A 25,141-nucleotide genomic window follows, 5' to 3' on the forward strand; every position below is an offset into this window, starting at 1 on the left:
GTAAGGCAAAGCTCTGCAGTGCTCCCTACACAAAAGGGTTGCTACGAGTGGTACATATGGGCTTTACTTCAACAATTGTAATTACTGATGAAGAGAATGTTCAAAGGGACTGCTCAGCCTAAATAAGAAAAAATATATTTTTTTCTCACTGTCAGCCACAAATCAAGCATCTCTTCACTTGCAAAGAGTTGCAAACAGATCTGCTTTGAGACACTTTGTTTCTTAAACTGTTTTTAAAAAGCTATTGACTTTAGAGATGTCTCTTGAAAAGCCACCATCTAAATCAGCCCTTCATTGCAGGAAGCTCCTACGAGAGAACTTTTTCAGTTCTGTGTCACTAAAGCAGTGTGATGTTCTAGTATGTCTTTAGTTTCAGTCCATGAACACAAAACCCCCAAATTTTCTATACTAGTCACAGTTATGTGTTGGTTTAGAAGAGTTTGTGTTACCCCGAGGCGTTCACAAACATATTCAAGTTTTAAAACTTTGGTGAATTTGAGCAAGGATCATTTGTCAGTTGATCTTAAGCACCTTTTCCCTTCACGTAAGGGCGCACAAAGTTCCTTTTATAGTTCCTTTTCAATTCTATTGTGGTCTTTTCTTAAATGGGCAACGGAGAAACACTTCGCATACCTACATTGTTCCAGTTTACTGTTTAGTTCTGCAAAGCAAGAATGAACAAGTCACACAGCGCAGCAGTGGTGGAAAGGCATTGCCTCCTTTCTCTTCCGTATCCTTTCCCTATAGAACACCTATATGGGTTTGATAATCAACTGTAGCCATTGTGTCTAGTTCCATCAACTCATTTGTAGCAGGGAGGCCATTTTAGACTCCTGTCAGTGCTTTTTTTTTTCCCCCCTACCATGTATTTCTGCCAGGTAGGCAAACCTGAACGCTCCCTTCTATGGGGGGAGCAGTATCACCTACCTTTCCCTCTAAAGACAGATGAGCAAACCCTTAAGTCTCTAGAAGCAGCCGGCACCCTAAGCGTTTCTGATTGTACAGGCACGCGGAGATACAGATGCGATTCAGCTGCCTCAAAGCAAGCATCTAATGCCATGAGATACCCTAGGTAACCTGCCTGGTCTCTATCTGCTGCCCCAGAAGGGTAAGGGGTCTTTCCCGGGCAAAGCACTATCCCAGCCAGCCCCCCCGGTACTGCGGCCACCCAACGGCACGTCCCACTCAGCTTCTCTGTTCAGGAGCTCAGCCTGACCGTGTGTGCTTCCATCTCGAGCACACACAGGGAGTGTTAGTCCATGGAAAGCAAGAAAATGGGAAAACTGGAAAAACTGACATTTTTCCTTCTTGCTTTCAAAAAAAAAAAAAAACCCAAAAAAACAAGTACAAGCTTTAGTCTGAGAGGACTACTTGTCAGTGCTTCACAGCTGTTCTTCAAAATCGTTCAGTCAACCATAACCTTATTGCATGAACAACCTAAAAGTAGTCAGGAAAAGATGAAGATGGGATAGGAGCCAACAACCCTTTGCAGTGTTGGCCTGTTTAGGAAAAGAAGACCATGGGGTAAAATTCCACCAGGAAACAGGGTCCTTGGCTGGAGAAAGTGTCCCAAACAGACCCTTACAGAAACCTGGTGGAGTGGAAGAACTTTCCCCTTGCAAGTGCAAGGCAGAAGGAGTCACTACGTGCCCTTGATCCAAAGGAAATCCCCATCCCTTTCGGAACAGGATATGAAATATCAGGCAGCACGACTTCAAAAGGGGACTTGGACTTAACAGCTGTCTCTGCTCTGTGGGGCCACCACAAGAGTCACACCTGAGGGGCAGGCTGCAGATGGAGTCATCTCAGGAGAACTGACCCCACAGAAGGATAGCGCTCTCTGAAGAAAAAGCCTGGACGAGCCCATGCCAGACACTCGACTCCCGGAGTCAAGGGAGAATTTGTGCTCCAAAACGTAAAACTCCACTAGACCCCAAGTGAGCTGTACAATGCGCAGCATCTTGGGAGCAGGGCCTTGCACAAAGCAGCTGCAGGGAATCAGCTGGGGCCTTCTAAAAGCCCATGCATTCTGTTTTGCTACCTGTGGGCAGATGTAGCAAGTTCCCTGCCTTACTCCAAAGTGCTGCTTAAGCAGGTCACTGCAGCCTAAGTTTGCTGTGTTAAGATAAGGGTGATTGTGTTGTCTTAAGATAACTTGTTTTGATGTTCAGCGATGGTGTTTCGCTTGGCTAGACCATCACGCCTACAGGTGCCAGATAAAGACAAGGTGTAAATGGTACCCCTTGTACTTTGCTGTGTCCAGCTCTGTTGCAATCAGCCCACGGTGGGATTTGGAACATAGATAAAAGCAGGAGTGTTCTGCTTAGGAAGTCAAGTGGAGGGTGGTGGGGGGCAAAGGATTTTAACTTGAGCAATTTCTTACTTCTTCGATTCTAGATGTTGTAGGTTCATCTTATGCTCTCATAATTAGCTGGCACATAGGCTTTGCTTCCAATAAAAGGCGTATTGTGTTGGTAACAAACATGCATGCAGCAGCCTCTGCAGAACATCACTCCTTTACAGCTTTCACACTGAATACGGGGCTGCATATCCCCCTCCACCCCAGGAACCACCCAGGATCAGTGATTACTTCTTTCCTCCCTCTTAGGGGGTGATAACTACTTCAGCCCAGAATCTCCAGAAGGACAGGCATCGCCCTGAATACAGAAAGCAGAAGAGCCTCTCCTAGAAATGATCCTCACCTAAGGCAGAACAAGGCCGTATCCAGTGAAACTATTTCATTACAGTGTGAAAGAAAGCACCCTACAGAGACAAAGCAGGCACTTGGTTCTCTTGATGAAGCCATAGTGGCACCAACACCACCCCTTGAACTAGACTGGGACTTCAGCTCCTGAACAGAGGTGCCAGTCCTCCAAGTCGAGAATAGGTATCGGTTTTGTCTCCTTTTTCTCACTATCGAAAATGTTTGCTATAAAAGAGATTGCCTCCGAGGCAAGCAATAGCTCCTGGAGTTACCAGAATGTTTCTTTACTCTGCAGAAGTGTATTTTGCTTTTGACACGGTCCTGGAATGAAGTGGAAGTGGAGGAGCAGGGCAGAGCATAAATCTGAGTACTAAAACTCACAGGTACGACTCTGTCCTCATGTCGTTGAGATGACCAAACAGCTTTTGAGATGGAAGCTGGACATCCCGCACTTCTCACCATCAGGCTTGCCAGCACTGCCAAATAACGTCCAACGATTTGCAGCAACGAAGCGAACAAGTTCGATTTCCTCCCCGTATTGCCTCCAGGCTACACACACTGGAAAAGATTTGCTGAATATACAGGTAATAAAGTTTTATATCCTACGCCCCATGCCACGCCTTCAGTCTTGAGGCACAGGGGGTTTGAGCTAAATATTTTCAGGAAAGATTCAAATGTGTTCTGTAAATGTGAGTTTTCTTAGGGAATCTGCAGCTACACGAATAAAATGGAAAAGCTGAAATGGTTTTGGCTTTCTATGGAAAATTCTGTGCATTCAACCACAGAGCAACGATGGGAAGACAAGGAGGAAGGGGCCAGGGCTTTCAGTGAAAACTGAACAACGCAAACCTGCAAAAATCAACCACGCTGCCTTTGTTGCTCAGCGGGCCGAGCGCAGGCAGCACCCTGCCCAACCTCCGCACCAGCGACATTCCCTGTTTTTAACAATACAGAATGAAGCTCCCTGGGGATGAGATTTCTGGAGGGCAATCTGTGGCCACCTCAGCTTTACAGTCTTGACAGAGGAAGGGGTTAAAAGCACTAGGATTTTTTTATATATAGGCATAGAATCATAGAATGATTTGGGTTGGGAGGGACCTTAAAGATCATCTGGTTCCAGCCCCCCTGCCATGAGCAGGGACATCTTCCACCAGTCGATGTTGCTCAGAGCTCCATCCAACCTGGCCTTGAGCACTGCCAGGGAGGGGGCAGCCACAGCTTCTCTGGGCAACCTCTGCCAGGGCCTCACCACCCTCCTGGGGAAGGATTTCTTCCTAATATCTAATCTAAATCTCCCCTCTTTTTAGTTTAGAGCCATTCCGCCTTGTCCTATCACTGCACACCCTTGTGAAAAGCCCCTCTCCATCCTTCCTGTAGCCCCTCCAGGCACTGGCAGCTGCTCTAAGGTCACCCCGGAGCCTTCTCTTCTCCAGGCTGAGATATACATACTATATATAGACTGCCTCTCGCCACTGCCAACGGCCTCTGCGCACCCGCCGAGACCTCAGGGCTGGAGAACCGCTGGTGTCCCACAGAGCGGGCGGCCCCATGCCAACCATGCACTGGACCAAGGTCAGCTACCCACAGCAGTCTCCCCAGGACGAGACAACAACCCCGTGGCCTGGGGACCTCCTAACGCCTGTGACGATTTGGGTCTGCAACACAGAGGAACACTGGGGAGGAGCGGGGGGAATCACGCAACTCATGTTTTGTAACTGCTGCTGTGTTGTATCTTCTGCAGGCAGGAGCCAGGACTAAAACAAGAGATATTCAAAAATACATAATCGGACAAAGTCTAGCTAGCTTCCTTTCATGATATTGCCATCTAAAAACACAATTTTTTTTTTATACAGCAGCTTATAAAGTTCCAACACGCCTCTTACACAGCATAACCCAGCACCTGAAGTTCCTTACAGGGAAAGTAACTCAAAAATTAACATCAGAGCAGCTCAGATTTTTTTAAAGACAAACCTTCTCACTGCTTGGTAAGAAGCTGAGTTCTTCCAGGTGCGTGACCTTCCTATAAACATCATTCTCTTTTTACAGCAAATGCTCAGGATTTCACAAGAGCAATACTCTCCAAGCATAAAGAAAGGATGTAAATGAATCCTACACTCGTACTACTCACATTACCAGAAGACACCACTGTTGAATTATAAGAAAAAGAACTGAAGCATTAACACAATCCTGAAGAAGCCAACTCAAGCAAAACAGGGATTCACAAATTCTGCTCTCAGTAAGAAGAGAAACAAAAGAGCTGAGCTCTGGGCACACACAGTTGCACTTTGCTGGCCTAATTTGAGAATAACGGCTGAAGACTCGCAGGAACACACAGCAGCCCAAGACACAGAGATCTTCCTCTGAAATTGGTGAATATCATCAGAAAGAAATAGCCAGTAAAAACTAACTCACCTCTCCGCTGCATAACACCCAGAGCAGAAGAGCTCCACCACAGCAACTGCCTGGGCGCTTCAAGAGCGAAGGAGCATCCCCCAGCAACCATCCCCAGCTGAGGGCAATTCCCAACCCACGCCCCGGGGGAAATCAATCACCTGCCTTCAGCTCTGTCTTGACCTCCTGAGACGGCTTCTGAGGAGCTCTGGAAACAGCTGGGTCCTCAATAGCTGTAAACCTGAACAGCTCAACGTGGTTTCTGTACTCTGAAGGACAACAGGAATTATTGGTGAGGACCTAAGCTCTTCGTCGGATCTCGTTGCTCGTTGCTCTTCCTTTCCAGTTAAATACTCTGCATGGAGAAGGGCAGAGGAGAAATTAAATTTAAAGGATTTCAAATTCAGCAGCCAAGTGCAGCATCCAGAATACTTAGGACAACATATCACATGTATGTAGTCTTTGAAACACGCTCTTCTGGGCCAACCTGCCATGCAGAGCCTCCGACACCAGCACCTCAGCTCTTTCTGTAGCTCCTCCTCGAGCAACGCACCCCAACCTCCTTCCTTCGTACGGCTCAGAGGAAGAGGGTTGTGTTAAGGCGTAAAGGAGAGGGTCAGCCTGCCTCTCCCGCTGCTGCCGCGGGGACACGGCAGCGGGAGCGCCCCGGACGCTCCCCAGGTTGCCCCGCGGGGATGCTGCTCCGGCAGCCTCAGCACGGCTCTGCCGGGTCCAGGCTGGAGGGAAGAACCTGCGCCCAGTGCAGAGGAGACGCACCTGCTCCCAACCCCACTTTGCAAACAGCTGGGTGAGGAAAGCTTTCTCTGATCTGCTCCTATGGACTTAATGAGGATCAGGCACATAGAAACCTCTACACTGCCCTGGTGAGGCCCCATCTGGAGTACTCTGTCCAGTTCTGGGCTTCCCAGTTCGAGAAAGATGAGGAGCTACTGGAGAGAGGCCAGCACAGGGCTACGAGGGTGATGAGGGGACTGGAGCATCTCTCCTGCGAGGAGAGGCTGAGGGAGCTGGGCTTGTTCAGCCGGGACAAGAGAAGGCTGCGAGGGGACCTTAGAAATGCCTACAAATATCTGCAGGGTGGGGGTCAGGAGGACAGGGCCAGACTCTTTCCAGTGGTGCCCAGCGACAGGACAAGGGGCAACGGGCACAAACTGAAGCAGAGGAAGCTCCAGCTGAACCCGAGGAAGAACTTCTTCCCTCTGAGGGTGACGGAGCCCTGGCCCAGGCTGCCCAGGGAGGCTGAGGAGTCTCCTTCTCTGGAGATATTCCAGACCCGCCTGGACGCGGTGCTGTGCAGCCTGCTGTGGGTGACCCTGCTTGGGCAGGGGGTTGGGCTGGGTGACCCACAGAGGTCCCTGCCAACCCCGACCATGCTGTGATTCTGTTATTCTGTGAAACACGGCCCGTAACCTCCAGAACTCTTTCTTCAAGCAGATTTCTCTACTCCTCTGGGGCTTTTCAGCTAGCGGTGTGACAGAACCTAGGTGTGTCCTCCTCAACGGATGCTGTTTCACCTTACGTTTCAGATCTCCGTGCTCCCATCTTCCCACTCAGAATCCTTTTTGCTTTTGATACCGTCTCAGGTGACAACAAGCAACACCCACCGCCTCCCTGCAGCGTGGAACAGGGAGTATTGCCATTTTCTGTCTCAAGAGACAAAAAGCTCTGTCTTTGCCTCTTCCTCCAGTCCAAACGCACGTACCCTTGGCCACCTACCTCTTTGTTACAAATACCTGTGGCTCTCCAAAGCCATTCAATCTCCAAAAATTTGTCATTTTTATCATGCTGATGCTTACAGCACACTTTTAAAAAGTCAGTAAAATAACTGTACTAGCTGGAATTTTTCCCTACAGCTTTGGAGTTGATTTCATGTCAAGATCTGGAGACATTTTCAGGGCGACTGTTAAAGTTGCAAAAAAAATTGTAGGGGGGACCTAGTCCAGCCTTTTCACCATGACACCTTGGGAGCAAGAGACAGCTTGTTCAGCAGGGAGGGATGCCAAAGTATCAGGTAACAGCTGAAGCTGGGATTTCTCAGTCAACAACGTGTTACGAAGGCATCTTCTGCACAGCAACCACCTTTGAACAAATTTGTAAGTAGATGAGATTAGTGTGCACAGTAAAAAGCCCAAGGAGTATTTAAACTTCTTGTTTGGAGTGTGATAAGTTAAAAATGCCTATTTGTCTAAATTTCAGGAAAAAAAAAAAAAGAATCTCCAAGGTCCCTTCTTTGCAACAAGCTGGTCAGTTCATCACACTGAGCAAATACTGGCATGTCTAATTATTGTGGGAATATGCCAAAAGGGCTAATGTTGTAGGTGACAGTTAAAGGGTTTTGATTAACCAGAAATCGTCTGGGAGAGTATAAAAGTAACTCTTTCCCCTTAATGCTGTCTGCCTTTCCCAGCTGAACCAGGCTCGCCCCAGGCCCCTGCCAAAACCCGGCAGGATGAGTTGGAGAACAATAATTGTACTGGCGAGCCTTACTGTGGTCAAAGCCCTTCCTAGAAGTTATCGGGACATAGGTAAGAATGCATCTCATATTTTTACTCTGTTGTTTTGTGTAAGAGTGACGGCTGCAGCTTCACGTGCGTGGTTATTTGGTATCTCGCTTTGCCGCTGCCAGTTCCACGTGGGTATCTGCTTAGGGGTCAAAGCTCTACAAGAAAACGGGATCTGCATAGATTCTCTTGCGATGACCCTTAGGTGTGCTGCTTCTCAACGGCTTGAGAAGCCGTGCAGTGTGCAGGACGGCCCGCGACTGCCGAGAGGAAGGCTGTCGAAGGGTAACTGAATGCGCAGGGCGGCGGTTGCGCCGCTGATCCTAGGGACTCCAAGAACCGCTGAAGGGAAGCCTGCGGTCGTCCCGGCCTCCCTCCACTGTCCTGGTGGGATCCCCGGAGCGACGCTACCTCCAGCCAGCCATTCGGGGTAGCCAAGCTACACGGTCGCTCTGTATCACCCTTCGGAGGGGTCTCACCCTCTCTCCATTCACTGCTGAAGGAGCGGGCGAGGACCACGCTTCTCACTGAGGTTAAGGGCCTCAAATGAGACCACTGAAAACCTCCAAGAGCGTCCGGTTCAGATGCTTCTTTCACATTACATATTGTTATCATTAGTCAACTTTTTTTCATTTTTATAACCTCCAAAAGCACTCAGTGGCCCATCAGTGTAAAACACAACCAATGCTCGTGTTATTTTTCTCATGTTATGGTCTCAGCAGACACCATCACATTACTCAGAGCGAGAAGCTGCCTTATTTCTCTGATTTGTTTGATCCTTTTCTACCGCTCTCAGCCCTACCGACACGAGGGTGAGACGGCAACGTATTGATTTGGGAACAGGCCCCTTATTTTAAAATCAATCTCTCAGAATGTTCTCTAGCAAAGAAGCAACTCAGGAAATTACTGCATTTAGGTTTTCCCATTAGTAAAGGCCCAGAGGCAAAGTAAAAAGATTATCACAGGATCTTCACGTAGATCGGACCCAGTTGTTTTCCACTGGGCCGGTTCACGACACGGACAGAAGGACCCACAGAGGTCCCTTCCAACCCCGACCATTCTGTGATTCTGTGATTCTGTGACACAGCTCTGTGAATTTCTGAAGAGCTTTGCCAACCAGTGTAGTCCTCAATTTATCCTGTTTTTACTGTACAGAAGAACTTTCATCTGCAGCTAAAGAGTGGTCAAGCACACCTTTAAGTAGCTCAGGCAAGGGTGAAAGGTGCTTTGTAAGGCGCGTATTTAATCATATGAAGTGCATCATCAAAGTAGCTGAACGCCCTCGAGGTTTGAGCGTATTCCTCCCCACAACACCTGATCTAGGCAGGGAAATTATACTGGCCCCATTATGTTGTAGGTCAGAAATAAATCATTCCAAATCCTCACCCTGAAGTCAAATGGGAAGTTCAATCTCACACCTTCCTACCCCCAGTGCTAGTACCCCAGGCACCAAATTATTTTTCTCCCAGACTCCAGTACCAAAAAAGTAAAAGGTCTTTGATGAAGCATTCACTAAACATTTCTTATTCAAATTATCTTGTTTTTCAGAGGAAAGAAACAGCATTGGCCAACGTTTTTCTCAGCTGCAGGAGAATAATTTTAAAGCCATGTAAGTGGTCCAGGTAAAGCGTCTGCTTGCAGATTCGCAGCCGCTGAGCATCCTCATGTCGTGGGGAAAGAAGCACGGGTCGCGAGTCAAACACCCTGCACCAGCTCAGCCCGGGTGACACGAATCCTCTTACTGTCTCGCCCATAAAAGTTACAGCACTGGTTTTTAGGCAGCCACCAACAGGTTTAACGCTGTGTGTTCTCCTCGTAGTGCCATGGTCATGTTTGCTCAGTACGTGCAAGGAGGCACGTTTGGCAAAGCCGCTAAAATGGCCGAGGATGTCACCGACCTCGGCAAAAGGTGTGCTGCTGCGGCCAGAGACAGCCCGGATTGCCTGAAGCCTTTGGTAAGCACCTGCATGCTTCTGAGGTGGCAAACGTTTCCAGATGGGACTTCTAATTTCAGAGTCCTGGTACGCGTTTTTGGCCTTCCTTGTGTATGCCTGTTTGGCCTCACGGACTCATTCTCCCCGTTCCCATCTATAAAGCATCTCAAGATAACCATCTTTCCATCTGAACCCGAGGAAGAACTTCTTCCCTCTGAGGGTGACGGAGCCCTGGCCCAGGCTGTCCAGGGAGGCTGTGGAGTCTTCTTCTCTGGAGATATTCAAGACCCGCCTGGACGTGGTGCTGTGCAGCCGGCTCTGGGTGACCCTGCTTCGGCAGGGGGTTGGGCTGGGTGACCCACAGAGGTCCCTGCCACCCCCCACCATGCTGTCATTCTGTCTGTCATAACTGGAGGAGAACACAGCCACCCCAGATATCACAGCATCTTTTGCAATCCTTGACCTGTATCTTTCTAAAAGGTGTTCAGAAAGTTGTGCTTTTATGGCTGGTGTAGCAAAATTCCGGAGAAGCCAAATTAGCTATTTCTAGGAAATAACGACGTTTATGGGCATTTGCTCTACTCCATCAACTCGCATTCCTGGTTTTCGCTGGTGCCTGCTCCAACGCACTTTTGGAGCTGGCCGATCGAGTCGTGAAACATGAACGTCAGTCTGTGTCACGACTCATTTCTGCCTCGTGCGAGGCACTGGAACAAACCCTGAATGAAAGCCGCTCCCAGCCCAGGTGTGACGGCCAGGTGGGCTCCAGCCCTGCCGCTCGGTGAAGACGAGACGGGACGCGGCTCACCGCGCGAGCCCGACCGGGGTTAGGGAGCACGGCCCCTGCTGTGCTGCAGGGCAGCGACCGAACAACCCTCTTGGCTGCTATCAAAAGGGTCTGAATGATGTCCTGAGGTTCAGAGCGTTTGAGAACCACCCCACCTGGAAGCCTGTCTCGGCACAAGAGCAGTATCAGAGTTTAGGAAGTCACCACTTGCAGGTTTTAGAGGTCGGTCTGTCACTGCAGCCAAAGCAGGAGGCAACAAAGGGAGAAACTGTGGGTTCAGGCAAGCTGGGGCTTGTCGGCTTCAAGCAGCCTCCTCAGAGAGCTCAGGGGAGTGCAATGGAATCCTCACACAAATTAACTTCTTCCTAATTTTTCACAGGACAGGATTTTCCTCGATACGATATGCCAGGAGGAAAACCTCCCCAGGTTTACTGACTGCTGTGCCAAAAAGGACCCTGAAAGACACGACTGCTTCCTCTCCCTCAAAAACTCATCGAGAGGGTTCATTTCTCCTTTCGAAAGGCCAAATCCTGAAGCTGCCTGCAAAAACCACTCACAGCATCCACACCGATTAACAGGACAGTAAGTAAATCACTCAGAGGTTCGTTGCCCGGATATGACAGTTTTGTGCCTGGAGACAGCAAATGCAGCATCGACCAAGACGTTCAGTCTCAGATTCTCTGTAATCTCGTACTCGTTTCTCTTCCTAATGTGAATTATTTGCATAATTCATCTAGCTGTAATTGTCCCTACGTGGAGGCTGCTCCGCCACCTCCTGCGCTGGATACAGGTCTGAATGACAAACAGCCAGGCCTGGGTTACTGCAGTCTGTGTAAAAGCCTCATCTGTACCCAGGGGCCTCCCTTTACTCCTCAGCAGCCAAGCAGATGTTCTGCTGCCTCTAAGCCAGAGCTGGCAGGAAAACGTCAGCCCCGTCAGAATTTTTCCAAGATAAACACCGCACTGTGCAGCTTGTCGTGACGACAGGAGAACAATCTCTGTTAGCAGCTGTCATTTTAACACACGGCAGATGCTGCAGTAACACTGCTGCCCTCGCACGGAGGGGCTTACTCCGAAACTAAAGGTGTTTCTCCCTCGGCTTTAGTTTTATCTACGAGGTTTCCAGAAGGCATCCTTTCCTCTACGCCCCAGCGATCCTTTCTGTCGCCGCCCGTTACGCGGAGATGATGCAGACCTGCTGCGGAAGCGCTGCAGACCCCGCTGCCCAGCTGGAGGAATGCTTTCGGCGACAGGTATGCCACCGAAGGGTTTTCGTTCAGTGATGGGCAGCCGGGGCTTCCCTGCAGCTAAACAAACGCTGAGGCCGAGGTATCAGCCGTTTCCTTGTCGGCATCTGAGCCCGATCGTAGAATTCGCCTTGTCAAGGACAAGCTGAAATCAGACTTAAACACTCTCTTGAATGAGAGCTTGAGCTTCTAAACAGCAGTGCCCAGCTGTGGGGTGTCGGCAGCTGTAGCTTTACAGAGACCCCAGGGTGGTCCCCGCGCCCTGCGGTAGCATCTCTGCCCACCCCAGCTCCGCTGCGTGCACCGGGCTGCCGTAAGGGTGCCGAGCGACGACGCGGCGCTACACATCGTGCAGAAATCCGATTTCTTTTCCTGCTGGAAGCCCCAGGACACCTCTGCTGCTCGGCCGGGCACCCGCGCTGCAGAGACGAGCCCCCCGCGTACCCCGCGCCGGGCATTCAGCGCGAGGTGGCCAGCAGGACAAGGGAGGTTCTCCTTCCCCTCTACACTGCCCTGGTGAGGCCTCATCTAGAGTACTGTGTCCAGTTCTGGGCTCCCCAGTTCAAGAAAGATGAAGAGCTACTGGAGAGAGTCCAGCGGAGGGCTACAAGGATGGTGAGGGGACTGGAGCATCTCCACTACGAGGAGAGGTTGAGGGAACTGGGCTTGTTCAGCCTGAAGAAGAGAAGGCTGCGAGGGGACCTTATAAATGCCTACAAATATCTGAAGGGTGGGTGTCAGGACGATGGGGCCAAGCTCTTTTCAGTGGTGCCCAGTGACAGGACAAGGGGCAATGGGCACAAACTGAGGCACAGGAAGTTCCGTCTGAACATGAGGAGGAACTTCTTCCCTCTGAGGGTGACGGAGCCCTGGAACAGGCTGCCCAGGGAGGTTGTGGAGTCTCCTTCTCTGGAGATATTCAAGACCTGCCTGGACAAGGTCCTGTGCAGCCTGCTGTAGGTGACCCTGCTTCGGCAGGGGGGTTGGACTAGATGACCCACAGAGGTCCCTTCCAACCCCTACTATTCTGTGATTCTGTGATTCTGTGAGGTGCCCGCGGCGGTGGGAGGTCAGGCTGAGACCGTGCCTTGTGCAGCTGGGCCGGGCTGCGAGTGACGGCGTGGCTCACCCTGAGCTGACGCAGAGCCGGCCGTGTAGCTCCCGGTGACAGTTCCTTCCCCTGTGCTGGGAACGCTGAACCATCCTCTAAAGGTGTTCTGGTTTCTGCTCACAGAACGCTTCAGTGCTGCTGACTAAAGAGCAAGCACCACAGCTAGTTCACGCGGCAGCTCGGACAGCAATTTTCTTTCACTATTATTAAAAATCCCTGTTTAAAAAAACCCATAGAATCATAGAAAGTTTTGGGTCGGAAGGGACCCCTAGAGCTCATCTAGTCCAACCCCCCCGCAGCGAGCAGGGACACCGCTAACGAGATCAGGTTGCTCAGAGCCCTGTCCAACCTGGTCTGGAATGTTTCCAGGGATGGGGCCTCCACCACCTCTCTGGGCAACCCGTTCCAGTGTTCCACCACCCTCATTGTAAAGAATTTCTTCCTTATATCCAGCCTAAACCTACCCTGTTTTAGTTTAAAACCGTTACCCCTCGTCCTGTCACTGTTGTCTCTACTAAACAGATTGTCCCCATCTTTCCTATGGGCTCCCTTTAAGTACTGAAAGGCTGCAGTCAGGTCTCCGTGCAGCCTTCTCTTCTCCAGGCTGAACAAGCCCAACTCTCTCAGCCTGTCCTCCTAGGAGAGGTGCTCCAGCCCTCAGGTCATTTTTGTAGCCCTCCTTTGGACCCGCTCCAGCAGTTCCATGTCCTTCTTGTGCTGAGGGCTCCAGAGCTGAACACAGTACTCCAGGTGAGGTCTCACCAGAGCAGAGTAGAGGGGCAGAAGCACCTCCCTCGACCTGCTGCCCACGCTTCTGATGCAGCCCAGGACATGGTTGGCCCATCACTGCAGTAGTTTCAGCGTAAAGCGTTGTCTTTTCTTCCACTTCCATGGTCTGCATCTTCTTCCCACCAGGCCCCAAAGGTGGTGAAACCAATCAAAGACGACAGCCTGAGGCAGGAGCACACCTGTGGAATCTTGCAGAAGTTTGGAGACAGGACCCTAAAGGCCCTGTGAGTCTCGCCCACGTTTATCATTATTTTGGAGCGAAGCGTGGCTGTGGCACGGTAGCTGCGGGTGGCTGCACGCCTGCAGGCAGCCGTGACCCCGGATACCAGCCGTGCCCTTTCTGTGTGCAGCTCACCAGCAGCACCTAACCAGGAATACAGATTTATACAGATTTATGCACGACGGCCGTCACCGTTTCCTGACAAACTGCCGTTAGCTTTCAAAATCTACACCCAAAGTCTGAAACAGAACGCATCTCCCTGTGACGGAAGAGTGGTTGAGAGCAAAACACAACTCGTCTCTCACCACCCTTGCTGACACAAGGCTGCTCCTGCAGTGTGGTGCTCACCTACCACATCTCCTCCCGCCACCCCACACCCTCAGGTACCTCTGCGAATCTCAGCTGTGGGCTTCAGGGGACGCCCACTTGTTAACGTCAGTGGGAGCAGGGAGAGACCATCCCGGAGCAGCCTGGACACCCCCTCCACAGAAAAGCGATGATAGCTATCACAGCCTCACGCTGTGAATATAAACGATAACTGTTTTTCTTCGTTGTAGGAAACTCGCTCAGATAAGCCAAAAATTCCCTAAAGCTGATTTTGTCACCGTAAACAAACTGGTGACGGATGTTGCTAACATGCACCAGGACTGCTGCCGTGGAGATATGCTGGGCTGCATGCACGACAGGGTAAAGCTCATTTACTATTTCTGTGTCTGCAGAAACTGAATGCACTTTTTTTGTTGCTTTCAGATCCTTTTTTTTCCTCCTGTCCTGTCCCGTCTGGACGAGCTCCTATGCAGCCTGCTGTGGGTGACCCTCCTTGGGCAGAGGGTTGGGCTGGGTGACCCACAGAGGGCCCTTCCAACCCCAACCAGTCTGTGATTCTGTACTGATCGCTCTCCAAAACTGGGGTTTAACTCTCCAGTCTAAAAGCCTGCCTGATCTTCCCGTCTGGCTTCTCCTGGTGTGCAGCCACCAACCAGGGCAGAAGCATCACCGTGTGACTGAAGCCGCCCAACGCGGTGGTTTCGGCTGCGGCTCCTGGCTGTGCCGTGTATTTTCCGTGCGGCTCCCGGCAGCACGCGGTCCTGCCCGCCCTCCGTCCTGTGCCGCCGTCCGACCTGCCGAATCCCCTTCTCTCACCGCTTGCCCGTGGCGTCTGGCAAGGCAGCTGAGCCCTGGTGCAGGGGCTACCCAGGGGCACCCGCCGAACGGCAGGCACGGGGCTGCAGCAAGGAGATCAACGGGACCTCGGTCGCCTTCCTCGCTCTGCCAGATGGCTGTCGCACAGCTTCGGCCAGCCACCTCCTCTCTTTGGGAGCCACTTGCTCCGTCTGTAAAATGGAGACAAAAACACCGATCGAAAATAAGACAAAAAAAAAGAAGACCAAAATCCAATAACATTTCCTTCATTCCCTTTTTTGCTTTACAGGAAGAGATTCTACACTACGTCTGCACCAACCAAGACATCCTATCAAGTAAAATTGGGAAGTGCTGTGAAAAGCCTCTGCTGCAAAGGAGTGAATGCATAGTTAACGCAGAAAACGATGACAAACCTGCCGACTTGTCCCCCCACGTCAGGGAGTTCATAGAAGACGAAGGAGTATGCGAACGTTTCGCCCAGGAAAAAGACACTCACTTGGCCAGGTAACGTGGGTCTGCCTCTGCTCTTCACCCTCTGAGGGTGACGGATCCCTGGAAGAGGCTGCCCAGGGAGGTTGTGGAGTCTCCTTCTCTGGAGATATTCAAGACCCGCCTGGACAAGATCCTGTGCAGCCTGCTCTGGGTGACCCTGCTTGGGCTGGGGGTTGGACTAGATGACCCACAGAGGTCCCTTCCAACCCCTACTATTCTGTGATTCTGTGATTCTGTGATTCATCTCGCTGCTTCAGTACTTGGGCCAAGAGATGACACGCTGGACGTTCAAGCCCAGCTCGTCACCTCAGACCTGGCCGCTCTGTCGGCACGTAGGCATGGGACACTGCGCAAGCTGACCGTAGTAGAGCACCGCTCAGCCCCAGCAGGTGTGGAATGGGAACAAATGCAGAACAGGGCACGACTGTTACTTCAGAGACAAAACTGAAGAAGCACACGTGAATTATAGGTGCTGCCAGTTCTGATCTCAGGCCCAAAATACAACCTCGATGCGTTCTGAAGTGGGAATTCAAAAACACTTCTTGAAGTCAGGCTCGTGTCTTGGCTCCGGCAGGATTGGTGCCTTTCTGTTCTAGCCTTGCTCCTTTGCGCAGTGAAGCCCTGGCCGTGCCTGTAGTAAACTCGGGCAAGGACACCACGGGCTGCAGCAGGAACGGCGTCGAGTCCCAGAGGCAGAGAATCCATCTCCAGTAGCCCACATGGCTGCCTTTTATGAAAAGTGCAGCCGATCGCTCGGGCGCGGCGGCTGCGCAGGGGGGACTGCTTCAGCAGGGCCAGCCCTTTCTGATGAGAAAGGGGTCTGATGCTGGAAATTATTCCATTATCATTTTGATAGGATGGAAAACAGAGCAAAACGCCAAGCCCCACCAAGCTCTGCGCTACCCCTGACCCAAGCTGACACTGAGCCCTGCTGCTTTGGCTCATCTCTAATCACTGACGCTCCCCATATTGCAGGTTTCTGTACGAATACTCCAGGAGACACCCTGAATTTTCTCCTCAGATGCTTTTAAGGATTGCGAAAGGCTACGAGGACCTACTGAGCGAGTGCTGCCAGGCCGGCGCTGCGGACGACTGCCGCAGCAGAGGGGTGGGTGCCGCCAGGCTGCACGCAGCGCACCGACGGCTCCGAGCGTCTGGCCGCACAGGGAATATCCCTGCTCCTGGTCCAGAGCGGGTACCCACAGCCCCCCAACAAACCCAGCCCACAGGGCGAGGCCTGGCTGATTCCCCTGCGGAAAAGGCACCGACAGAGCCTTTGCAACCCGCAACTGCCAAGCAGTTTGAGGTGGAGAGACAGGGGTGCCGGGGAAAGGGATGGAGCGGGCACTTCTGCGAGCCCTGCTCTCTTTCGGGCTCCCCAGCAGTGCCGACTGCCCTCGTGCAAACCTACGAGGTGCCCACGGTTATCGTCTCAGACACAGACAGCGGCGTTGTAAACATCTGAGGTTAGGAGCCACCCCGTGTCTCTGACCCAGCCTTCCATCAGTGACACAAAAGTCAAAATTTCAAGGTGATTGAAGGTGGGAATTTATCGCAATCGGGCAGTTTGTAGAGGTTTCAGACAGATGAGGACTTTCTCATGGTATTAAAAGTGGGGGGCACATATTAGGTGAGAGGCAGCCATAGCTGGCCAGCCCTTACATGAGGCAACAGGGCATTCTGCGGTCCTCCCCGGTACGACGACTCCTCACATTAATTTATTTTTTCAGGAGGAAGAACTGAAGAAACACATTTATGAAACGGAAAGCGTCATGAAGACAAGCTGTGACATTTACAAGGAGAAAGGAGATTACTATTTCCAAAACGAGTATTACTTTTTTATATGCTTACCTTACTCCTGCCCCAGCTGGGCACGACTCGGGCTGGAGCAGAGCCACGCGTGCCAAAACAGCTAGGCTGAAAGGCACCGCGTGAATATTTGGACCGATAAATTAATGCCTTCCAGGTTTTTCTTTTTTATCTTTCCCAAGACAATGTTCTGGCCTCTCACAAGCTCTCTCCTTAGCCCAGCTCACCAAGCAGCGAAGTGACAACGCGATCCATCTCCCGTTCACGCTTCCCGTGACGTTCTTGCTTTGTAGCTGCATTTTGAGCTGCGAGCTGTAACTTAAGGGTCGTAAATCTGCCCAAAAGACAGGTGCTGTGCCTTTTGCAAAAGGCGTCGCTCCGTGCAGCCCCTGCAGCAGAGGTGAACACTGACAATCGTAACCAAAGTCTCACCACAGCAGACAGAGCGAAACCGGACCAGCTGAGCCGCGCACTGCTCTCAACCCAACATGCAGGCACAAGCCTCCTGGAGGAACTCCGGCCCTGGCTCGCAGCGTTCGTGAGCGCGTGCCTAGCTCACAGCACGTCAGCAGTGTCAGGGAGACCTCCAAGACCTCGTGTACTCACAGCAGGGCTTCAGCTAGCCTTCTCCGGGGAGATACAGCTGCCTTGCTGCACTCCGAGCATGTCTGGTCTTTAGAAGACCTTCAGAACTAGAGGTTTCCACCAAATCTGGTGGGATGCTTCTGCCTGTTGTATCCGCTGTTAAAGTTTTCCTGGCCATGAGGGTTCATAAGCACAGTTTTTCTAAAAGAAAAAACGAGTGAACTACTCTTTTGAGCTCATTTTCTGCCCTCACCCAATCTGCCAAGCAGTCACTCGAGTTCAGTTTTGCCCTTAGACAAGCTCCCTGCGCTCCCAGGGAAATGAGTAACACGGGAGAAAGCACACGTACCATCCGGTACGAGGGCCACCAACACACAACGGGGATTGCTGTAGTTTATTTTACTTTTTTAGCCTGGTAAGAGAGTGGTCAGAAAAACGAGAGAGCTCAAACAAACAGAGCACGCTCACACTCGCCTGCGTGAGTCGGTAACACCCGCTGCAGTCCTGCCCTCGCTCTGTGGGCTTTGCGGCTTGCTCGCTGCTGCCTGGTGGAACAAAAACACCAATATCAAAGAAATTCTCGTTTCAGGCTTCTCATGAGCTTCACTAAGAAGATGCCTCAGCTGACATCTGCAGAGCTGATAAAATTCACCAAGCAAATGACCACGATCGGCTCCAAGTGCTGCCAGCTGAGCCAGGACAAGCTGCTGCCCTGTGCCGAGGAAAACGTGAGTGGTCTCCTTCCGTACCTTGGCCCTACTTTTTCTTGAAACTCTGCCACAAATTCTGCTGCCAGCAGGGTCCAAGAGCTTGTAGTGCAGGTAAATGAGAAAAATGTTCACTGAGATACTGGGCTGGCCAGAAGATGTAACTCCAGCAGCCAGCATCACCCAGCACGGCTGAGGTTAATGCTTGGGTTAATCACAGAATCCCAGCATGGTCGGGGTTGGCAGGGACCTCTGTGGGTCACCCAGTCCAACCCCCTGCCGAAGCAAGGTCACCCAGAGCAGGCTGCACAGGACCTTGTTAAGCTGTGGGAGGATCAGGAAAGGGCCAAGCTAGCGCTGGGCAGCCAGCAGCGACGCCGTGCCAGCCATCTGACCCTGCTCCCTCGGAAGCTGACGATCGCTCGTCTGCCTTCAGCCTTTCTAGACGCCTGAGGCCGTAGGGCTTTATGAAAAGGGCTGGTTTTGTACAGCTCTTCCCTAAGAGCTCTCCAGGCACATGAACCAAAGTCCTCACAGAGCTCCTGCCTGTCCTCCAGCAGCACCTGCACGAGCGCAGCCGGGCACACCCTGAGGAACCCTGCTGATGGAAGCAAGCCAGATGTGGCTTTACGGAGAAATCACAGCACTTCTGTGTGCAAAGGGCAGTCCCTAGACCTGTGCTCTCACATGGATTCTGAACATCTGAGCCAGTTTTGCACTGACTAAAGTCAGCATTCAGTAGAAATATAAACTGTTCTCCATCTTACAAACAAGGTTTAATCTAAATTAGATTGACCCACAGAGGTCCCTTCCAACCCCTACCGTTCTGTGATTATGTGATTCTGTAAATTCTCAGGGTTTTTTTTATAACTTTACGAAGAGCAGCATGTATTTCAGGGATTTCTGCAAGTGAAAAAATAAGGTACAATTGGGTTTTTTTCACCTCTCTTGGTAAAGTTGGATCTCGTGCTTGGAGAAATATGTAGAAGGCACCTGACCGATCCGATAAACCCCGGAGTCTGCCACTGCTGCAGTAGCTCCTACGCCCTCAGGAGACCATGCATGGGGAAACTGGACGTCGACGAGAGTTACGTGCCCTTATCACTGACTCCTGGTCTGTTCACTTTCCACGAAGACCTGTGTACAACCGAAGAGGAGAAGCTACAGCACAAGAAGCAGGAGTAAGCCATGCCTGTTTTACTCGCTTACCCCCGTGTTTCTTCTTCTTATCCTGGCAATGCTCACCCTTCCCTTCTCCACGCTCTCTGGCCTTCTTGTTCTGCAATACACCACGGAAAGGCAGCCACACGCCCCTCAACTCCCCTCCACGCTCCTCTCCGTTCCTCCCACGCTCGTCCCCGTTTCTTTTGCTGTCTGGTTCAACCAACGTTTACCTGCCCTAGGTTAGAGGGGAGTCACTCCCGGGTGGGTGGCTGCGCTGGTGCAGACACCGCCAGCACGGAAGCAATAGGTGTCCAAGGTCAGTCCTGATAAACACCCTCCCACCATCCTCTACGGGAACTGCACAAGGCGCTGCACAAAACGATACCAGACGCACAAGGAAGCTACTGCCTGGAGCCCTGCCTGAGCTTTATGGCTTAATTAGGGCTCATTTCCCAGAATGGGAAAGCCCTTGTGTTTCTCCTTACCCCACGCCCTGCTCCTCTCTGAAATGCTCTGGTGTTCGGTGGCCTTCGCCAGAGAAGACTTGCCCGCTGGCCCCCGCTCTGCCACTGTCACCGCAAGGAGCAAACCTCGGTGCCCTCACCTTGCGCCGGGGTGCACCCACACTGTCCCGGCCCCGCTGGAGGGGGGCACGGCACAGAGACTGTCCGCAGGGTGTATCCGTGGATATCCATGGTGGAGCAAACCCCGCAGCAAGCGTTGATATTTTACTCCCCAGGAGAACGGGGCGCACCGTTGCTCCCTGCCGCATACGCGTACCTGGGTGGTGAATAAAACTCAAAAACTGCAGAAAGGAAGCGGGCGGTAGCGGAGCAGGGACTTTGCGGGGCCAACAGAATCACAGAAGGGTATGGTAGGGGTTGGCAGGGACCTCTGTGGGTCACCCAGCCCAACCCCCTGCCCAAGCAGGGTCACCCAGAGCAGGCTGCACAGGACCTTGTCCAGGCGGGGCTGGAATATCTCCAGAGAAGGAGACTCCACAGCCTCCCTGGGCAGCCTGGGCCAGGGCTCCATCACCCTCAGAGGGAAGAAGTTCTTCCTCATGTTCAGCTGGAGCTTCCTCTGCTTCAGTTTGTGCCTGTTGCCCCTTGTCCTGTCGCTGGGCACCACTGAAAAGAGTCTGGCCCCGTCCTCCTGACACCCACCCTGCAGATATTTATAAGCATTTATAAGGCCCCCTCTCAGCCTTCTCTTCTCCAGGCTGAACAAGCCCAGCTCCCTCAGCCTCTCCTCGTAGGAGAGATGCTCCAGTCCCCTCACCATCCTCGTAGCCCTCCGCTGGACTCTCTCCAGTAGCTCTCCAGTAGCGTTTGAGCAATGCTTGGTGCACCACGCACTTGCCTCCCAGCTTCACCACCTTGCTCTGCTTGGCTTGCAGGATGCTCATCAACCTCATCAAGTACAAGCCCCAGATCACCCAGGAGCAGCTGACCTCCGTCACGGCGGCCTTCGCTGCCATGAGGGAACAGTGCTGCGCAGCAGGAAGCCCCGAGGCGTGTTTTGGGACGGAGGTACCGTTTCTGTTCTCACCCCTATGTTCCTCAGCAAAACAGAAACACGGAGAACACACCAGGGTGTAAACTTCCCTGTTAAGCACCAAAACCGTAGCCTGACCAGTCAGAATTCCTGCCATTACATTTCCAAAGATAAACTTTATCACCTGCACAAGCAGCTATGTCCCCCAGCTGACTGCTAACCGGAGACCTGACCCAAGCAGCCTCCTGCTCGCCCGCAGCGGTGTGCAGAGACCGAGCTCGGCTGCGGGCGCTGCTCCCGGGGAGTCCCCGGGACTCGCCCTGCTGAAGGACGCGGGCGACGGCCTTTCCCTGGCTAGCAGTTCCTAACTGAATTTCTCCTGAAAAGTTCCTCTGCAAGAGGGAGAGGAAGGATACGGCCAGATTCTAGGTCAAAGCATTTTCCCTGTTTGTTCTCCCTACCTCTGCTTTCCTCTTGTCTTTCCTCCGTTACTTGAGCTCCCTGAGCTTCACACCACAGAGCTACTTTGGCTTCTCTTTACCCTCCAGTAAATCTGCTTGTGCCTACTTCTCACCTCTCTCTCTCCAACATATCCCTAATCTGAACTTTAGCAAACCATCCATGACCCTGGGGCCTTGCTCTCTTTTCCCAAGTCTTTGCCTTGCTTTGCTTTAAATGATAAAATACAGAAAATTCTCTCTTATTAACAACAAATTTCCACCTCTGAATACACCCAAACAGCGTATCTGCAAAGAAGCATCTGCTACCTCCTCCTAAGAGAACTGCACATCAGCATTTTTCCAACAAACACCAAATCCTCTAAGGCAATCTGAGCTGAACATTAACAGCAGAATGTATATAAAACATGGTGATATTTCTATATGTGCTCTGCATATGCAGTGTTTGTACACAAACTGCAACAATTATAAATTTCTACCTACTGCTGCCGTACTCCTTGAACTTGTTCACAAGTTCGTCATCTTCCTGACCCCATAGCTCATAGAAATTTCGCTTTTTTCCCTCCAGGGTCCAGAACTTATAAAAAGAAGTGAAAAAATGTTATCAGCATAAAGAGCTCGCCTAGCATATCGGAAGATCCCTGCTGAACGACAGGAAGTCACGCAAACCTAACAGTGACCGTCTTTTTTCTACGTGTTCATGAAGTATAAACAGGAACCTGTGATTTGTCATGGTGGAGAAACTGTGCTGTGGCTCTCTCCTCGCCGGCCTCACGAAGTCCTGACGGTTTACACCAGCTGTAGTTCCATCACGCCCCGATCTGCCGCTGCGAACACGGTAGAAGAGGTGCCTCGGAATAAAACATCGACTTTCCACACAGAATCTGCCGAGCTGTGGAGCTGTAAACCTGGTCTGCTCGCAGAGCTCAGCTCACCTGAAAATTAAATGTGTTAACTCATTTTATTCAGATGGGGGAGAAACCCATATGCAACTTCATCTCTGGCTCCTATCCCTTTGATTCAAGGCGATCAAGGATATGTAAAATTTAAACCAAACCAAGTAACTTCAAGCCTGTTTAAGTCCAGAGAGAGGGTGCATCACCTTAAAGAAACCCACCGAAAGAGTGAGTTAAATGGATGGAAAATCAGGGTATAGAATCTTATGTTATGGAATATGATTGTACTTCTAACAAATAGTCACAGACACCAAAATAAAAGAAAGGTGCTTTGAATCTTAAGCTTATGAAGCATAAATGCAAATGAGTTAAGATCTGCTTGTAATCGCTTCTAAACTATTTCTCAATAACCAAATCATTATTTTTGCATTTTTATAGCACTGTCCTTGGAATACACCCCACACTAATACAGGCTGCTCTAGGGGAGTTGCAAAGTTGCCTTTAAGCACAGCAGAAGATTATCCTGGCCATCCCAAAGAGGGTGAGAAAGGAGAAAAATGAGCAAAATGGCATAGACAGGACAGAACCTGAACTGCTGAAGCACCCGCTCAGCAGACAGAGGTTTAGAGAAAGCACTGGGAGGCCGCCAAATCTACACCCCAGGTGGTTTGACACAAAAACAGCTTTTGGGTTTTCACTTTCTTTTACATCAAAAGAAATTAGAAGGCATGTTAAAAATCACATGTCAAAAACAGTACTATAAGAAAGAAATTTTTTTCCTGGAAACCTTTGGCTCGGAGGAAGAGACACCCAGGTACCAGGTTCTTCCGGTGGATGTACCTGGCCGTGGTCATCCCAGGAGCCTTTCAAAACATCGGTAAGGTAAAGGAACATTGCCAAACAAACGTCTCATGAAACGCAAACCCCGTTTATTACCATCAGAGAGAAGGTTTTGGAGTCAGACTGAAGAGCTCGACCAGACTGAGTCCCATCAGAATCGATCATGTCTATACTGCTAGGCAACGTTTTCACTGAGGATATAAATAACAAGAAGAAAAAACACTCATTAGTTTTGTGGCTGGCAGCAAGATGGAGACACACAGCTGCAAATCCCTTAGCAACATTTTAAACATCAAAATCATCACGGCAAATCAGAGAAATAGGCGAGAAGCAGCCAGCTCTGCTCTGTGAGGACGCAGGTAACACACGACACGGGTACGCAACGCGACTCTTTAGGGAGTTGTGCGGGTCACAACGCAGTTGTAACAAATCACAAGCTAAGAGCTGCCAGTGGTTTGCTGCCAATTAAAGCCCAAAGTCATTCCTGCGTAGCAGGGTACACGCAGAACGACAGACAGGACAGAAAAACAGGCTGCGACACACGCGGATCACGGTTCTGTTTTCCTCACCTCTGGCGAGGAGTTTGCTGGAGCGTTGGGACAAATCCTGGGTACCTCACGTCTGGGAAGCATTTCCCTGAAAAGAGAACAATGGTGACAGTCAGTGATCCAGAACACACGAAAAGGAAAGCTAAAATATTTTGGGGTTACCTGCTTTAATAAGCAAGGCTACAGGAACCTGGAAGTCTTCATATACCAGAACAGACTGCCCCCAGGACAAAAAGCAGCCAGTCGGTGCCCGGCAAGGGGAGCAAAGCACCGGGATCGGCTGCCTGGGAGAGGGGGGGAGCTGCGAGAGACACACAGAGGTTTAAGAGGCTTTACCCAAGGATCAGTGATGTTTTCAGCACCAAAACCACTGTTAGATGGCAATCACTGCGTTTGCTTAAGATTTTATGTTCTGATGAAAATCAGTCTTCTGGAATTTGGGGGATGGTTTGGGTTTTCGGCTTTTTTTTAAAATCCAGTGATGACCAGATTTTTCTCATGGGGTATCTTGGTAGTACAAATTCAGGCAAGATATATACTCTGATTTCTGTCTTTATGGTTAATGACTTCGGCTCTGAATCAAAAGCAACCCCCGTTTCCTCCATCACCTCTGTTTTTCATTGCTGCGTTACCTTGAATATCCAATAACGCTTTGGAATAAATTCTTCCCCTCTTCTTGTCTGTATTTGTCAGAAATGATTCATTTAAACGAGCGCAGTATTCACAAAGAGCTACCACCGCAGCAAAGCCGCAGCCTCACCGCGCTAGCCTCTATCCCCAGCAGACTCTGGAGAATCTGTGCCACGGTCCACAGCGATTCTCCAGCATCTTTCAGTCCCAGCTCAGCAGGGCAAGAGAAACAAAAAGGATCCAAGCATGTAACACCAGATGGTGGAAAAATGGCTCAATTTCGAAACGGTGTACATGTACAGAGGATCAGAGAGCCTGCTTGAAAACACATCCTCTTTTCCACGTGGTCTGAGCATCGATTCCACTTTTGATCTCAGATCAAGGAACTATGACTATTTCATATTCCAGTATTGTCATGCTGCACCTTCATAGAACTACCTAAGCATTTAAAAAATGGAACATGCAATGAAGTAGCCTATTCTGCACAGAAATACTGAAACACTTGTCCTTGGTTCAGATGAGAAGCAGGTGTCGCGGTGCAGGCAGAGATCGCTGCAGGACTTGGAGTGCAGACTGGCTGATTTCCCTGCTTGTGCACTTGAGCTGTCTGAACACTGCTTTGCAAAAGGGTTCTGACGTGGTCCTTCTAGTCACTTCAGCAGAACGA

At 50.9% G+C, this 25,141-nt stretch overlaps 1 protein-coding gene across 1 annotated transcript; it reads left to right on the forward strand.

Moving 5' to 3' along the window:
- Nucleotides 1–1,108: 1,108 nt before the first annotated feature.
- On the forward strand, nucleotides 1,109–24,426 carry LOC104331903 (alpha-fetoprotein-like). The gene is made up of 17 exons (XM_075422054.1): nucleotides 1,109–1,915; nucleotides 2,609–2,887; nucleotides 3,000–3,288; nucleotides 7,524–7,641; nucleotides 9,166–9,226; nucleotides 9,437–9,572; nucleotides 10,718–10,920; nucleotides 11,444–11,591; nucleotides 13,612–13,709; nucleotides 14,263–14,392; nucleotides 15,138–15,352; nucleotides 16,316–16,448; nucleotides 17,071–17,168; nucleotides 18,324–18,462; nucleotides 19,399–19,622; nucleotides 21,005–21,137; nucleotides 22,129–24,426. The coding sequence occupies exons 3-17, from the start codon at nucleotides 3,115–3,117 to the stop codon at nucleotides 22,171–22,173; spliced, it is 2,055 nt and encodes a 684-aa protein (XP_075278169.1). The 5' UTR covers nucleotides 1,109–1,915; nucleotides 2,609–2,887; nucleotides 3,000–3,114; the 3' UTR covers nucleotides 22,174–24,426.
- Nucleotides 24,427–25,141: the final 715 nt, after the last annotated feature.

The sequence above is a fragment of the Opisthocomus hoazin genome, chromosome 5 (assembly GCF_030867145.1).
Source record: "Opisthocomus hoazin isolate bOpiHoa1 chromosome 5, bOpiHoa1.hap1, whole genome shotgun sequence".
NCBI lineage: Eukaryota > Metazoa > Chordata > Aves > Opisthocomiformes > Opisthocomidae > Opisthocomus > Opisthocomus hoazin.